This window comes from Taudactylus pleione, unplaced genomic scaffold (assembly GCF_031769625.1).
Source record: "Taudactylus pleione unplaced genomic scaffold, aTauple2 ptg000130l, whole genome shotgun sequence".
In the NCBI taxonomy this organism is placed as follows: Eukaryota; Metazoa; Chordata; class Amphibia; order Anura; family Myobatrachidae; genus Taudactylus; species Taudactylus pleione.
Genome location: NW_028284532.1, coordinates 5720817 through 5738178, shown reverse-complemented (window position 1 = coordinate 5738178; position 17362 = coordinate 5720817). Strand labels below are relative to the sequence as shown.

The window sequence follows — 17362 nt, the reverse complement described above, 5'->3', positions numbered from 1 at the left end:
ATTGGCTGTCGGGACTGCAGAGCCCGTGCAGTCCCGTCAGGAGGTATCAGTATGTGTGGCAACACACCTACTGATACCGGGTGCGTGGATTGGGAAACTCGTTTTTTTTTTTTTTTTGCAAAGTCCATGGATTACTGCGGAGACCAGTGCCAGGATATAGGCAAGCATGCAATCTTTTTTGCAGGGCCAGTCATTAAGGATTCTACTGGAGAAGAGGACAGAAGCATCTGGTATAGGTAAGTATGTGTGAATGGGTAGGTGTATGTCATAAAGTTATACTTGGCACGGTGTGTGTGTGTTTTGTATTTATTTAACTATTTTACAGTGGGGGTACAGGTACTGGCCGCTTGCTGGCACTTGTAGTTCCACAAGTGCCAAAGGGCAGGCATGCTGGCACCTGTAGTCCCACTGTAAAATACAATAGTTTACTTATATTTCCCCACTTTATTACCGCCGTACCCAATGCTCCAGGGGTGCGGGGAAGAGCCCCGGGCTTCAGACCAAGCCTGGGGTTAAGGGAGAGGGGGACCCCTTTTTGGGGGGGTTCACACCTCCCCTGAGATCCCCGGCTTGGCCTGACCGGCTTGGGCTGATAATGCTTTGGCCCCGGAGCCTCGGTGAAAGGGTCTACAGGCTGTGGCATTGCAGCCTTGCCGTTTTGGGTCCGGTGCTGGTTTTAAATATAGGGTGTACCCCACACATTTTTTCCCCCCTATATTTAAAACCAGGACTGGCCCTGCAGCCTGGTGTTGGTTTCTAAATTACGGTGGAACCCTACACATTTTGTTCCCCATAATTTTAGAAGCCAGGACTGGTTGGCAAGTCGGGCTGGTTAAGCTTTGGAGGGGGTGCTATGTCATATTTTATTTTAACTTTTAACCTGTTTTTTTACAGGCTAGAACACAAGCAGCAAATAATAATAAATGATAATGATCAACGCTTGTATGATATCTAACATATATTATAGAGCCATATTATGAGGTCACACATATTTAATATCCAAAATTACTAAACAGTAAAATACACAGTGTTATCCATAATCTAAAACTTATAGAATAAACATAGTATGAAAGGGAGGAAGGGCAGAAGAAAACCATAAATGATACATATATATGAATAGTAAAGTAAAAAAAACTTAGAAGGTCTTCTAATGTAAAAAAATTGTAGCAAATTGAAAGCTAAAAAAGAAAACTAAATCAATCCAAGATGTTGCAAAACATAGCAGTCAATTCTAATTAAAAACCTTTCTGTTTAAAAGTATGAATGTGATCCCCACAATGAAGGATTCACTGTAGAAATATAGCAGCCAGCACATAAAGTCATAGAGTGTAGCCCGGGTAATCCTGAAAACATGCAGTGTATGCCAAAAAAAATGGACTATGCAAGCAGGACTTAATTGAATCGTTGTTTAATGGGGAAATTCCCAACAGTCAGTACCAAGGACTTGGATATCCAATATGAGTATGCCAGCATGCATATATATAGTCCCTCTTACGGTATAAACCGCTTGGTAAATGTGCCTGCATCTAATAAAAATAAGGCAAGTGTGCACCACCTGGCGTTAGCCGTGTGCCAACTCACTTCACTGCGGTCTTGAAATGTCTGGACCCTCCGTCCGAGCGTCCTCGGAATCTGCAATAGAGGTCCTCCTGATAGATGGTTGCTAGTCCTCCGGCCGGGTGAAAGCACAATTGGAGAGTTAATGCCGCTTAGTTCTTGCCGTGATAAGATGAATTGATGTGGGATCCTTAACGTGTTTTGTCACAACCCACCTGACGTTTGCTGTCGCAGTCTAACACAAGGATGCCTCCTTTACCTTACACACATCTGTAATACTTTGCAAGACTGTGAAACATCGGTAAGATCGAGTACAATCGCAGCCTCACGCACACTTGCACGAGGTCTGACATTACTCAGGAATTATACAAAAAACAGAGTTGCAGATGCACTATGCGATCATTACTGTATACATTTAAATTTATAATATAGAATTTCAGAGGTAGTTTGCATATCAATGGCCACTGATACGGGCCTGCCCACCAGCGTCAAGGTCACCTCATTGAGCAGGTCCCTAACACTCTGGGGTTAACATGTGGGACGCAGGGCACCCCGAAAGTCAGCTCAGCCAAAGACCTTCCCAGGGCATCACACAAAAAAAAGGGTGACAGTGAAGTGTTAAAGTATCAGGTGTGTGAAATAATTAACAAGTGTTATAATAATGATAAGGGTAGAATATGTGTGAAAAAATACATAAACAATAAACAAACATGAAAGTGATATACAAAGTGACTATATGTATTAAATGGTGATGCCCTGGAGAGGTCCAGCCGGAACAGCTCAGGGGGCCCCACACCCAAACGCTCACCCCAAATAAAGACGGCCATGCTGAGGTCCTGGGGGTTTTCCAGCTCTGTGGTGCGTACCATGTTACGAGCTCGGAAACCGTCTTCCGCGAGGATATACCATCGCGTGTGGCATACGTTCTTCCAGTGGTGTCGACTGAAGGTGTGATTTGGTGCCGGGACTCGCAAATGTAATAGCCTGTGAACTTTTGAGCTCGAGACTACAACATTATGTGAATGTGTGTGAGTATTTCCTATGTAAACACACACCTTTTAATGTGACTAGCATTAAAAGGTGCGAATTATATAGAAGTCTTCACAGATCAGTGAGATCCATGAAGGTTTCTGTCGATTAAAAAAAAGAAGTTACACTAAAAAAAATAAATTTAAATGACGGGCCCCCTCTCCCAGAAGCATAACTAGCCCTGGCTTTGCAAAGCCTGTCCTGGTTCTAAAAATACAGGGGACAAAATGCGTAGGGATCCCCTGTATTTTAAGAACCAGCACAGTGCTTTTCTACTTCAGGGTCCATAGGGTATCCACAGGATACCTTGGGGTATAGGTGTGACGTCAGTCGCAGGGCACCAAAGAGTTAAGCTTTCAGCCTCCCAGGATGCACTAGGTCCCCCTCCTATACCCCGCCCCCGGGCCAAGGCACCTCAGTTTAGTTTGGTGCCCGGCCGGAGTCGGGTGCACCTGTTGGAGTGGGGGCTAGAAGAGCCCCTGAAGCTTTTTCTTCATGCAGCTGTGGCTGCACATCTGGATGAACAGCATGGACAGTCAGTCCTGACGTCCATGCTGTCTTCCCTACACCCCGCCGGTACTGATCCGGGGATGCTGGTGGGCGTCTGGGGTCACAGCTAGCGGTGACCCCAGATGCTCCGGACCATGGCCGGATTCAAGGGGGACAGAGGTAAGCAGCGGGGTCCCGCGGTGGGTCCCCGCTGATCACATGGTCCTAAGTCCCCAGGCAGGGGGCTCCCTGGGGACTGGCTGCAGCGTGGAGCCAGGCGACCAACCTGCGCTTCCACTACCCCCTGGGACAGCGGACCGCAGCAGAGCGGTAGCGCTGCGGCGTCCCAGGGGTTAAATGCATGCCAGGGGAGCGCGCCTTCCCTGTCTCACAGCCGGCGCCTCCCCCGCTGCACACAGCCCTCTCTGCACTGTGCTGACTGGTCCTGTGTCAGCGCTCCTCCCCCAGGCCAGCTTCTCTCTGCTCCTCGGCGGCCATCTTCTCTGCAACGCATGGTGAACGCTGCTGGAAGTCTGGAAGGAAGCATCGTGGTCTGGGTCCCCCCGCATACCTCTCCTCCGCTGTGGCTCAGGTCTGTGTATGCAGCGCTGTGTCCTACCAGGCCCTGTGTCTGTGTAGTTGAGTGATCAGCGCTGTTAGTGCAGGAATTGTTATTTCTCTGCATTGTATGTGACTGTGCTAGCGCTGCCTGTAACTTTTCTTCTCTAAACTGTCAGCTTTATTACTGTCCCTGTTCTTTCTGCTAAAGCCCTTGCGGTGCGGTGCTGCAGGGTGGTCTCTCGCCTATTTAATACTTAATTGGTGAGAGAGGTCACATACGTGGTGCCATCATGTCTGAAAGTGATTTTCCCCTCCGGCTACAGTGTACCACGTGCAAAGTACCGTTAGCGGAGGGGGAGGGTAGCGCGGAGGGCCTTTGCTGGCAGTGTTTGTCCATGGCGCGGCCTATTACGGTTACAGCACCGGTACAGGAGCCGCCCTGGGCTTGTTTCGCTCAGGCGTTAACAGCTTTAGTGGGCCAGTTAGCTCCGCAGCCCGCGTTTACTCCGATGGGTTTGTCCCAGCAGTCTGTGGTGTCGTCACCCATGCAGGGGTTCCCACGACAATTGGTGGTACCCCACAGTCTCCCTATTTCCCCGCTCCCGGGTTCTCAGGAGCCAGCGTGGGTTAACTCCCTGACGAGTTCTGTACAGCACTTGTCGGATGTGTTGCAAGGGGAGTCTGTGATGCGGCCTCATAAAAGGCCGGTGGCGTCTCTGTCCGCTCCTTATGAGGATGACGAAGGGACGTCTGATGATGGGGAGATTCTGGATCCTTACGATCAGGAACCTTTCCATACTAAGGACGCTGATGCTAAGTCCAAAGTATATATTCCTGGACTTATTCGGGCGGTCCGCACAGCCTTGGTGATTGAGGACGAAGTTCCCCCAGCGGCTAAATCTAAGTATGCCTTTTTCAAAGATGTGAAGGGCGATGCCACAGTCTTTCCTCTTTCGGGTCAGTTGGTGGACCATTTAGAGGAGGCGTGGAAACAACCTGGCAAAAGATACCAGCCGCAGAGACGCCTGGCGGTGGCTTATCCGTTCGCGGATAATTATTTTGCTAAGTGGGAATCCCCTCCACAGGTGGATTCTCACGTGACCCGTCTTGTCCGTAGTGCCACATTGCCGATGCCATCCATGTCCTCCCTTAAGGATGCTACGGACCGCAAGGTAGAAATCTGCCTGAAGTCCGCTTATTCCCTTGCAGGGGGGGCAGCACGGCCGGCTATGGCCATTTGCTGGGTTGCCAGAGCGATGGAGCGCTGGGCGGATTCATTAGAGGCTTCTTTTGAATCCGACTGTCCGGCCGAACAGGCGGAGTTGATTGGCAATCTCCGTGATTCGGCCACCTACATCAACGAGGCGGCTCTAGACATTAGTACTCTGGTGTCTAGAATTTCTTCAGCAGCGGTAGCTGCTCGTCGCACCTTGTGGCTGCGATCCTGGAAGGCGGACGCAGATCCAAGAAAGGTCTGGAAGCGTTGCCGTTTACCGGAGAAGTTCTCTTCGGTCCGGATCTGGATAAGATTGTGGCCACGCTGGCGGCAGCCAAATCTGCTTGTCTCCCGTCGGCCGCTGCTCCTTCTGGTTCTGGACCATCGTCCTTTCGGTCATCTAGGGCCCAGGGCAGGCCCAAACCACAGTCGTTTCCTCGACAGGCTGGCCCTAAGAAATCGGTCAAGCCCCGGAAACAGGCATGGAGTACCAGACGTCCGGCCCCCAAGCCAGATGACAAGCCTGCGGCCTGACGGTCCGGGTCTCCCCTTGGGGGATCCCAGGGTGGGAGGCCGCCTGCTGCAGTTCTCCCGGTGTTGGTCGTTCACTACGACAGACACTTGGGTTCTGGAGGTGGTCTCTCACGGGTACGCCCTCTCCTTCCGGCACAGACCCCCGGCTCGATTCTTCACCACGGGTCTACCATCAGACCGGAACAAGGCTATGGAGCTGCGGAAGGTATTGCACACTATGCTCCAGGCTGGAGTTATAGTGCCTGTTCCATTCTCCCAGAGGGGCCAGGGTTTCTATTCAAATCTATTTTTGGTACAGAAACCCAATGGGTCATATCGTCCGATTCTCAACCTCAAAGCACTCAACAAGTCTTTGCGGGTCCCGAAGTTTCGGATGGAGACCCTACGGTCCATCATTCTGGCGCTGGAACCTGGGGACTACATGGTGTCATTGGACATACAGGACACTATGGCGGTCATGGCGGCTTCTCTGCGGCTGCAAGGAGTCCGCATGTTGCCGTACTTGGACGACCTGTTATTGGTGGCAGGATCTCCAGAGCTCCTGTTACACCACTTGGACCTGACCATTGCCCTGCTGCAACGGCACGGCTGGCTAATCAACTGGCAGAAGTCCACTCTAATCCCGTCTCGGAGGATTCTGCATCTTGGAGCCTTATTGGACTCGGGACAGCAAAGGATCTTCGTGACGGAGGACAAGATCTCTGCTTTACAGTCAAGGGTGCGCAGTTGTCTGCACAGCCGCCGGGTGTCCTTACACTCGGCAATGAGGTTACTGGGCTCCATGGTGTCGGTGTTCGACATGGTGGAATACGCCCAGTTTCACTCCAGACCTCTGCAGCACCTGATCCTGTCCAAGTGGAACGGGCTGCCTCAGTCTCTGAAGTTCCAGACGATTGTGCTCACCCCGGAGGTTCGCCTGTCCCTTGCGTGGTGGTTAAAGACGACCCACCTCAACAAGGGACGTCCGTTCTGGGTTCCAAATTGGGTCCTGTTGACAACGGACGCCAGTCTTCGGGGCTGGGGAGCAGTTTCGGGTCCACACTTGTTCCAGGGCAGGTGGACACCGACAGAAGCGGAGCTTCCAATAAATATCTTGGAACTCCGTGCGGTCTTCAATGCTCTCCTGCAGGCACAGCGGTTTCTCCAGGGTCACCTGGTGCAGGTCCAGTCGGACAATGCTACCACCGTGGCCTACATAAACAGGCAAGGAGGAACTCGCAGTCGGGCGGCTCTCGTAGAGGTCTCTCGGATCCTGGTTTGGGCGGAGCGCAATCTTCCGGCCATATCAGCGGTCTTCATCCCGGGAGTGCTAAATTGGGAGGCGGACTTTCTAAGTCGCCAGGACGTTCATCCAGGGGAATGGTCCCTGCACCCGGACGTTTTTCAACTACTGGTGGACAGGTGGGGTCTTCCAGAAATCGACCTCATGGCGTCCCGGCACAACAACAAGTTGCCGGTGTACGGGTCTCGCACAAGAGACTAAGGGGCGTCTCTGGTGGATGCTCTGTCCGTCCGGTGGACGTTCAGGTTCGCATACCTGTTCCCTCCGGTCTCCCTTCTTCCACGGGTAATCCGGAAATTCAAACAGGAAGGAGGGACGCTCCTGTTGATAGCTCCCGCGTGGCCCAGACGGCACTGGTTCTCAGACCTTCAGGGTCTGTCCGTGGACAGTCCTCTGCGGTTGCCGCTACGACCGGACCTTCTGTCTCAGGGTCCTTGTCTTCACCCGGACCTGACTCGGCTGTCTTTGGCGGCGTGGCTGTTGAGACGGCCTTGCTGAGGTCCTGGGGGTTTTCCAGCTCTGTGGTGCATACCATGTTACGAGCTCGGAAACCGTCTTCCGCGAGGATATACCATCGCGTGTGGCATACGTTCTTCCAGTGGTGTCGACCGAGAGGTTATGCACCGCGGGAGTTTCGTCTGTCTCGGATTCTCGCCTTCCTGCAAGCGGGACTAGATCATGGGCTTCGCCTTGCTTCTTTGAAGGTACAGGTTTTCGGCCCTATCTGTCTGGTTTCACCGTAGGATTGCTACAATCCCGGATGTGCGCACCTTTATGCAAGGTGTTCTCCGTATTCAGCCGCCCTTTGTTCCACCTGTGGCGCCTTGGGATTTGGCTGTGGTCCTGAGGGCTCTCCAAGGACCGCCGTTTGAACCACTGGACTCAGTGGATATTAAATGGCTAACAGCTAAGACTGTTTTCCTTCTGGCCGTTGCTTCAGCCAGACATGTTTCTGAGTTAGGGGCTCTTTCTTGTAGACCCCCTTTCTTGGTTTTTCATGGGAACAGGGCAGTGCTCCGCACTCGGCCCGAGTTTCTTCCCAAAGTTGTTTCCCAGTTTCATGTTAACGAGGAAATAGTTGTTCCGGCCTTTAACTCACCGGGTCTTTCCGTGGGTGAGGCCTCTTTGGATGTTGTGCGGGCCTTAAGGACTTATGTTGACCGCACTTCTTTGTTTAGGAAGTCGGACGCTTTGTTGTCCTCTATGGCTTCTGTAAAAAGGGTTGGCCTGCTTCAAAGCAAACTTTGGCAGCCTGGATCCGTATGGCTATTTCTGAAGCTTATCTTCATGAAGGCCTACCGGTCCCTCCTTCTCTGAAGGCTCATTCCACTAGGTCTGTGGGTCCTTCGTGGGCAGCTCGACGTGGTGCCTCGGCAGTTCAGATCTGCAAGGCTGCTACGTGGTCTTCTGTCCATACCTTCGTGAGGTATTACAGGTTTGACACCTTCGCCTCTCAGGATGCTTCCTTCGGGCGGCGGATTCTCCTTTCTGCACAGGAGCGTCCCCACCCTTAAAGGATACTGCTTTGGGACATCCCCAAGGTATCCTGTGGATACCCTATGGACCCTGAAGTAGAAAATATGAGATATGGTAAGAACTTACCCTTGTTATCTCTATTTCTACGAAGTCCATAGGGTTCCACAGGACTCCCGCCCTGTCGCACCTGTGCTGCAGATGGGCTTTGCTCTGGTCACCGGTTTTCCGTCTCCCTCTGGTGAGAATGTGATTCTTGTATGTGTCCAGATCTTTGTTCTCTCTCTTCCTTCTCCTCCTCCGGCCTATGGCTTGGTAACTAACTGAGGTGCCTTGGCCCGGGGGCGGGGTATAGGAGGGGGACCTAGTGCATCCTGGGAGGCTGAAAGCTTAACTCTTTGGTGCCCTGCGACTGACGTCACACCTATACCCCAAGGTATCCTGTGGAACCCTATGGACTTCGTAGAAATAGAGATAACAAGGGTAAGTTCTTACCATATCTCATATTTTTTGAGCCGGTCCTGGATGTGAAAATACAGGGGACAAAATGAGTAGGGATCCCCTGTATTTTCCATAACCAGCACCAGACTCTTTCTAGCGGAGGAGTAATGCCACAGCAAGGGGAACCCTTTTACCAGGTCCACCGGCCAAAGCATTAAACCTGACCGCTAGTCAGCCCAGGCCGGGGTTCCCTGGGGAGATGGGGACCCCCCAGTAAAGGGGGTCCCCCTCTCCAGGGCAACCCAGGCTTGGGCTGATAGTCCGGTGCTGTCCCTTGGCACCCCTGGCTGGTGGGTGCCAGATTGATAGTGTAAATGTGGTGTGTATTGTAGCCAATGATGTAACCGCACGGTTAATTGAGGTGAATATTGTGGCTACATCATTGGCTACAATGCAGCGGTTCCCATTATAGACTTCAATGGAGATTTCTCACCATTCTATGCTCCGAAAGGAGCAGTGAAGCCGCTTGCGGGGGCAGCTGACATAGCTAACATACTAGGGACCTACCCTAAAGAGGTTACCTGGATATGGTGGGTAGGCCCATAACCTTGGCCATGATTATGCTTAAAACCTCTATTGATTGCAAAATTTTATTGCATTTATATATTATCAATATTTTGGAGTTGTGCACCTGAGATTTGTCTGTTTCTGTGCCTGCAATTAGTCTCATCAGGTAGCACCTCCCATTATATATATATATAGTCAGGTTGTGCAGTCCTGGAATCTTTCCCATATACTCCATTTAATGTGCTTTATTGCACTTCTGACGGAAAGGAGACACCCTCAGTCTGGATTATATATTCGGGTTGTGCAGTCCAGGAATCTTTCCCTGCTACATATGGAGCATGGCTGCCTGCTGTGCGTCAGTGATACCAATATCGGATGGATATGAGAAGGCAGCAGTGGGCGTCCCTATTCTCGGATGTGTTTTGGAAAGCATTAGCATATTTTAGTAACTGCCATCCGTTAGCGATTGCAGTTGTGATTGCATTTGCGTCCGCTGCTGAATCGGGGCCAATGTCACTAATTCTATATTTGAAAATGTTATTTTCTGCTTAACACTGTAATATTTCTGATTTTACTTTTGATTAATAAAAAATGTTTTAATTAGTTTCCAAATGGTAAGATAGAGTGCACTCCTACAGTACCTCACTTCTGCGCTCTTCTGGTTTACCTAGCAATGAAAACACACAAGATACACTCCATAAATGGGCGTAGATTAAATCCTGCATCACCCCCCATATGTGCAGTATATATGTTTTACCATTTGTTACTTTTCTGTTTTGTTTTCCTCTATTTTGTAGGCGTGAGCTCAAACCGTTTGGAGTGAAAGTCTCCATCATTGCTCCTGATTTTTTTAAAACATTAATTCTGGATTCAGGGCGCCTTAAAGAAAATGTCTCAAATGTTTGGAAGAATACGCCCCAGAATATACAAAATGACTATGGGGAGAAATATTACGAAGGCTGTAAGTAAATATATATCATATATTAAAGCATACCTGCCAACATTCTAGGGGGCTATTTTGACACAGCCCCACTACACAATGCGGAGGATCGCGCCATCACACACACACCCCCGGGCGTTTCGGGAGAGGAGGCAAGTACATATTAAAGTGGCGTTTGCTCATGAAAACATATAATAAAATTTGAGCTAAGATATGTCTGGAACAAATTACGTGTCACAAGTATAAATGTACTGGTATTTTACTAAACTTTTGCTATGGGGCCTTCAAATACCTAGTTACGCCCCTGCATGTGCAGAGCGGGTGCTGCGCCTGTGCAGACTACCAACAATCGGAGATGTATGAAAACCATCTCTGAATTAGGCCCATGATCTCCAACAGCCAATCAGCAATACATACACCTATAAAACATATGCAGAATATGCCCATATCTTACACAAGACACTGCAAAAACTGTAATCCATGCACTCATTATTTCCCGCAATGATTATTGCAATAGTCTCCTTACTGGTTAATAATAACTCTTGTTGGTCTTATAAAAAAATTACGTATTCTCTACAGTTTTCAAATTCTCTACAGTTTTCAAAAATCTAACATTAATAGCATAGCATTAATAAAAATGTAATTGCAATGTACAGTCAATAAGAGACTTTTGTTGATAAAATTAATTTATTACTCTGTACCACTTCTTCTCTCTGCCATAAAAGCTTTAGGCATAGTTATATTAGCTGTTGTCGGCAATAGATCATGAGACACTGATGAAGACACAATGAACTATAAGCTAGAAATGTAATGATGCTACAGGATGTTTCTCAGCAGATCATAAGTGTGATTTACTAATACATTACATATTCATACAATTAATAATCATGAGCATTCATAGTTGCCCTGAAGCGGGTTATCTTCATGATGGCATATAAAATGGTGAATATAAAATAATATATAGTTATATCGCATAGAAAGTGTAACATTATTAGTTTTATTATGTCTGTTTAGATATCTATTTACTCCCCTGGCTGTAATGGGCAGGTTTGACTTGATACAGCTCAAGGCTGCGAAGGGCGAGTCCTACTGGCACTGCAGTTAGCGTTACAGAAAAACCCCACTGATCACTGCCAGCGTCATCAGTTTTCATATACTATGGCAGCCAGTTGCACCTTGGAATACCATGTTGTGTGCATGTGTCCAGGGCTGTCGAGAGCTGACATGGGCCCTGGTGCTGGGAGCGTAGATAACGCCCAGAGGCATGGCCATGCCCCCTAAAGAAATTAGGAAATACAATGCATGCGGTGCAACGTGAAGCAAAAGGTGACATTTATCCACCTCAGCAGTGCTGCAATGGGGTACAATATCCCCCTCAGCAGCTGACCAGGGCCAACAAGCCAGGCCCCGGTAAGCAGTAACCTTGGCACCTCTTTCATGTTCCCGATAGGCATTAAGTGCTTCTAATGTCTGAGATAGCGAAAAGCTCTTTCAAGTCTCAGGGCTCCCTTTGCCTGGATTGTAAAAATGTGGGGTCACCTTTGTTTGGAATGGAATCAAAATGCAATGAGCCAAAAGAGGATCAGCAGCAAAGAGCAAAAATGCTATAGCTACGAAAAGGTTAATGTGGAACTGTGTAAAGGTAACAGGTATTCTATACGTGAACAACACACATTGGCTTTTGAGGGTAAACAGTGTAAAGGTAGGTAGCAGTGATTGGTAGGAACACTGGCTGTCTTTCTGTGATCTTTAACAGCCAGTTGCCAATTGCAATTGACTTTTGGGGACAATCTCACAACATTTCTACCAATGACTGCATTGGCAACCTCCATTACCTCTTGCCAGGTTTTGCTTCTGTTTGTGATGAAAGTGATGGAGGAGAGAAAACTTTCTGGTGCTCACACGACTCCATGGACACCACAATGGACAACATGAACCATAAAAGAATCTAAGTAGCCTTGGGTTCCATTGATACATATTACTGAGAGTATGGTTTAAAAAAGGCATTATTGCCAGACTTCCTAAAATATATCACTGACATGCCACACACATATTGAATATTGGAGTAAAATGAAAACTTTATCTAACCAATGCATTTTCTCTACAGATTGTAAATTCATCGATCAGATCTGTTCCCTGAGCAGCGCCAAACTCACAATTGTTACAGACTGTATGGAGCATGCCCTTACTGCAGTACATCCATGGACACGATATTCTGCTGGTCCACGTGCCAAATTCTTCTACATGCCTCTATCGTACCTTCCCACTTGTGTGGCAGATTACATGATTAATTAATTCTTCCCCAGATAGACTTTAGTGAGTCAGATGGATACATAACAGAATGTCAAATCTTTCTTAAAATAGCCACAAAACAGATCATGTCTAGTGGATTTCAGTACATAAAAACATTTGTAACAATTCCTGACCAAGTCAATAAAATTTATTTACCAAAGCATGTTTACCGTGGCAAGTTGGAAGGGTGAGAAACTCTTATTTAGAATCACACCAATATAGCAATGACTTAAAGATGAAAAAAAATACTTTCATAATTCACTTTTAGCGGTTTTGTAAAAGCAAATAGGGCCTGATTCAGCAGTGCACACAAGTGCAGTGATGATCGCAGATTCTCGATTATCGGGAATCTGCGCTTGCGCAGGACCCATTCTGTGAATGTGCAGAACGGGTCCTGCGTAGTCGCACGAAGCCCCATCCGTGCCTCTGATAGACAGAGGCATTTAAGGGGTGGTGCGGGGGCTTCCGGCGTTTCCGTAAATGGGGGGGTGTCTGTCCCATTTTCCGGGAGTGGCAAGCCCAGGGGCTGCGTCAACCGAGCCTGAGGCTTACTCAGCTGGCTGGCAGCCCGGTGACGATGGTGATCCCAGCCTGCGACCTCAGTCACAGTGCTGGGATTGCAAATGCTGCAGGGGGTGTCATACACCCCCTACAGCATTTGCATAATAGCAAAGATGTAATTGCAAAGCTGCCTGCGTGCAGCTTTGCAATTCCAATCCTTGCTGAATCACCCCCTTTGACCACTTTTGTCACATTTTGTTTGTTACTTATATGAAATACATGAACCACTGTATTAAAAAGCAAGCCACCATTGTTTATCAATGACTATCACTGAGTAGAATAATATACATAAAATAACTGGAAGGTTTTGTCTGGAAAGAGTTCTTCTACATGTTTGGCTTAATAAACAGTTGGTTTAAGGGTTCTTGGAGTGATTGGCTGAGAAAGGACCACCGTTCCTTTAACTCCTTCAATGTTAAAGAGGAGTAGGACTTATCCTCCACATATACTTCTAAAATGTTAAGGATTAGTCCACTCATCCTTAGCACTCATGGGATTCAGGGTTGTTAATATAACACTCACTGTTCCTGTATTGAAGGGACTGTGGGCATTGGAGGCCAGAAGAAGAGGTAGCGTCTAATGACATCATTGCCTGAGGTGTAATGATGTCACAGATCGCCTTCTGGTCAGTCGTACACTACACCAGAAAATCAAGGAATGGGGTAAAACACTAAAAGTTTCAATCTCCCCAATTTTAGCACAAAGAAACGGGCAGCCCTGTTTGAAAGAGAGCAGTCCCCTCTTTAAATTTGTACCTTTAGAAGGTTTTGTCTGTACTCATGTGTAATTACCAATTACAGCTACACTACTGAAAGCATTAAAGACTTTCCAGGGATTTGAAAGTCCCCTCTTTCAAATAATGAGGGGATAGTAGTCATTGGCTTTTAACTACCAGACAATGACACCCTACGCTACCTCTTAGTACTGTAGCTCTGTTCTGCTGGTAGCTTACAAAAATAAGGGAATGTGCTTTCAAATTGGAAGCGAGAGTGCCTGTTGCATATTTGTACTTCTGCACATCATACACCACATCTAAATATGGAGTATGGGATACTCTTCTTTTGCAAAGACCTGCAGTTTTTCAGAACGTTTTGACAAACATGTTCTGTTGTGCCAGGAAATTACAGTACATTTCAGTCTTGGGTTAGATGATAAGTGGCACTCATTTACTATGGTAGTCTGCCTAGTAACAAGGTGGTATGCTTCGCCGGGCTACCCTTATTATTCATACACATTTTATTCAATGCATTCAAGACAGTACAATCTAGTGGATTTTTTATTATTATTACGGTATTTTATTTAACGATGAAAACCTATTTTCACAGTCCTACTTTGTGCTGTTTTATAAATGTCGATTTATGCCAAAGCAAGCTCCACAAAAGTTTTGATTGCTTGTGTGTAGCAAACTAAATACATATATTTGCTTTTTTAATTTTCTTGCATTTCAATAAAAATAATAAAAACTTTGTCCATTTTAATAGATTTTCTTTGCCATGTCAGGAAGCATAAGCAAACTAATGGTATTTTCTGAAATGTCTTCTGACAAAAAAAGGTTTCATTTGTGTAGGGGGTACTGCATACACAAAGTACTGAATGCTGAACGCAGATTCCCAATCACACAGAACCGGTCCTGCGTGATTGTACGCAGAGTGGCAGCAGACTGTAAGCGACTGACAGTCTGCTGTCGTTTGGGTGCGGGGCAACAGCCTCCATTTTCCTACACGGAGGTGTGTCGCTGTCGTTGGGGGGTGAAGGAAGAGGCCAGCATTTCCGTCGGCTGATGAAGATTTCCTGGCCCCTCTCCCTCATCTGCGATGGCCGACCTGCATGATCTCTTGGTCATTCAGCTGGCTGGAGGACACGCAGATGTTCCAATGCTGCATTCATGGACGCACCTCAGAACATTAATGCATGCATTAATAACGCCTCCTGTTGTATTACCATAATTACAAGGACGGAATTGTAAAGCTGCTTGCATGCAGCTTTGTAATTCTATCCACTGCTGAATCTGGCCCTATATTCAGTAGCAGCAGTAGATTTACTAAAGCTTCTAAAACAGACAAGTGGTGATGTTGCCCATAGCAACCAATCAGATTCTAGCTATAATTTCTCTATTGTTTTCTAGAAAATGATACACAGGATCTGATTGGTTGCTATGGGCAACATCACCACTTGTCTGTTTTAGAAGCTTTAGTAAATATACCCCTCAGTCTTTTAGCGATTAAACACAATATTATAGACAGTCACTCGTGATATACTGCAATAAGCTTGGTTTCTTAAATATAGCAATGCCAAATATGTTTATTTAAAACTGTAATACATGTAAGTATGTATATTTCATGAGTCTCATTTTTAATTTTGGGGAGACCTTGGTTTGTTTAAAGTTTAAACTGTCTCCACATTTGTGAAGGATAGAAAGGGCAAGCACCTAACGTATTTAGAGAACAACAAATATATTTAGAAACTGCCAAGTGCTTGCGTACCAAAGTATAAAAATGTCAGGCTTAGCTGTTTTTTATTTGTGTAATGACAGTACTGGCTTTTCTCCATATGGATTGTTACCAGTTGTCAGCTCTACTCCCGATCACCCATCTGTTGCTGCCTCCCTGCTGCCCTAGCTAGCTCTGCCCCTCGTCCCTATTCTGCTGAGGACGCATGTGCATGGATATTTGTATCTGTTCATCAAACATTATAAAATACATTTTACAAATGTCTAATTTTAGCACTGGATATTATTTAAAGTACTGTACACTGACTGTATATAGATGATGATATTGGTACTTGCCTACAGTATGTAGAGCTGATCTATTGTATCTTAATTTCTTAATTTTTATACCTATTTTTATTTTGTCCCCATATGAATTGTTAAAAGTGTGTGTGTTTGTGTAGATAGATATCACTTTTTTTTTAGGTATTTCTGTATTTAAAAACGTATATGTATATGCTTTTAAAATATTTTAGTTTTTTTAAATATGTCCTGCAAGACTTGATCCCCTGCTTAATATTAATACAGGACCCATTAATATAAAAAGGATCCTTCACAGTCCTTCAAAAATATGACTGCCGCCATATTAAGTGACAATAAATTTGGCTACGGTGTGCTGAATCTAACCCACCATAACATGGTTGCTGCAGCCCATACACACTCTGTTATACCTAGCAGTAGGCTCCTGCTCGGTGGTGGTGCTGTAGCAGATATCAGAGTTGCAAATATAGCTTGAGGTTCTGAGTGGAATGGGAACTCAAACCTAATATTGCATTCGGAATAGCTGAGCAGGAACAAATTAGACAGCACTGCTGACAACTTTCATTTGCTTCTGACTTGACGTGTGGTTTTTTGAACCAGAAATGGTGCTAACTGACTCTACTCTCATGAGAATTAGGAATGGCCATTGAATAATTTTGACAATGCCACCATCACAACATGCTTTGCAATGTCATGTAACCATCACAAGATAACCATCGATGGTTTAACCAAAAATGGTTATGTGGTGCGTCAACAGCAGAAACTTGCACATGCCCAAAGATGTTGTGCTGCAGAAACTGCTTCCACGTGTCTTCAGATGTATTTAAGTTATGAGAAGGGGGCATGCAATCGTTGCCAACCATTGCAATCTCGGCATTGAATAGAAACCCATTTCCAATGCACTGGAAACATTGATGGTTAGCAACCATCAGCAGCCAATGAAATAATATTATTCTTTACAGTGGGACTTCAGGTCTCAGCAAGCCTGCACCGCTGCACTTGTGGAACCACAAGTGCCAGCAGGCCGCTGCCACCTGTACCAACACTGTAAAGAAAATATTTTAGAAAAGACAGTACACAGACACCGAAGGATTTAACGATTTATTACACACTACATACTTACCTGCCCCATGGCGCTGGTCGGTCACCCCTTCTCCAAGTAGATATACAGATGGCTAGGGAAAAAAATATAAACTAAAATTATTATGCAATCGCACTGACACAGAAACACTGTAAATACATAGTGTACTTTGCAGCACTTCCCAGAAAATGACAGAATCCACACGTGGGTTCCTGCACCTTGGTGCTGCCCCCCCCTCCAGAATTTTTAGTAATTGAATGAGCTCAGAGGTCCGGGGGAGGGTGACCCCATGCCATTTTTTTTTCTAGTTTTTAACCTTTTATTTAACTTATAAACACACACAGAAACACTGCACAGATCACTGCACTGATGTGTAAGGATAACCTCACGTGATCATCCAGAAACCTCCGGTCATGTGATCTCAACTCACGTGTCACAGAGTCTGGACACTCATAACATCTATTTATTATGCGTCGAAGCTGAATAATTAGCTAAGACAAGTTCAGGTTAAAATTTAATGGCGGCGACGCCATCTTGCGACTGGCCGCAAGACGCCATCTTGAAAATTAGATCGCAAGATGCCATTTTGCGAA

General features: G+C 46.5%; 1 protein-coding gene across 1 annotated transcript in view; it reads left to right on the top strand.

Annotated features, from left to right (window-relative positions):
* The window catches only part of LOC148523540 (retinol dehydrogenase 7-like), a 37020-nt gene extending 22850 nt beyond the window's left edge, over window positions 1-14170 (top strand). The window contains exons 4-5 of the mRNA XM_088473119.1: window positions 9947-10110; window positions 12197-14170. Of these exons, the coding sequence (XP_088329245.1) occupies window positions 9947-10110; window positions 12197-12384 (352 nt within the window). The 3' untranslated portion in view covers window positions 12385-14170. The remainder of the gene's footprint in view (window positions 1-9946; window positions 10111-12196) is intronic.
* Window positions 14171-17362: the final 3192 nt, after the last annotated feature.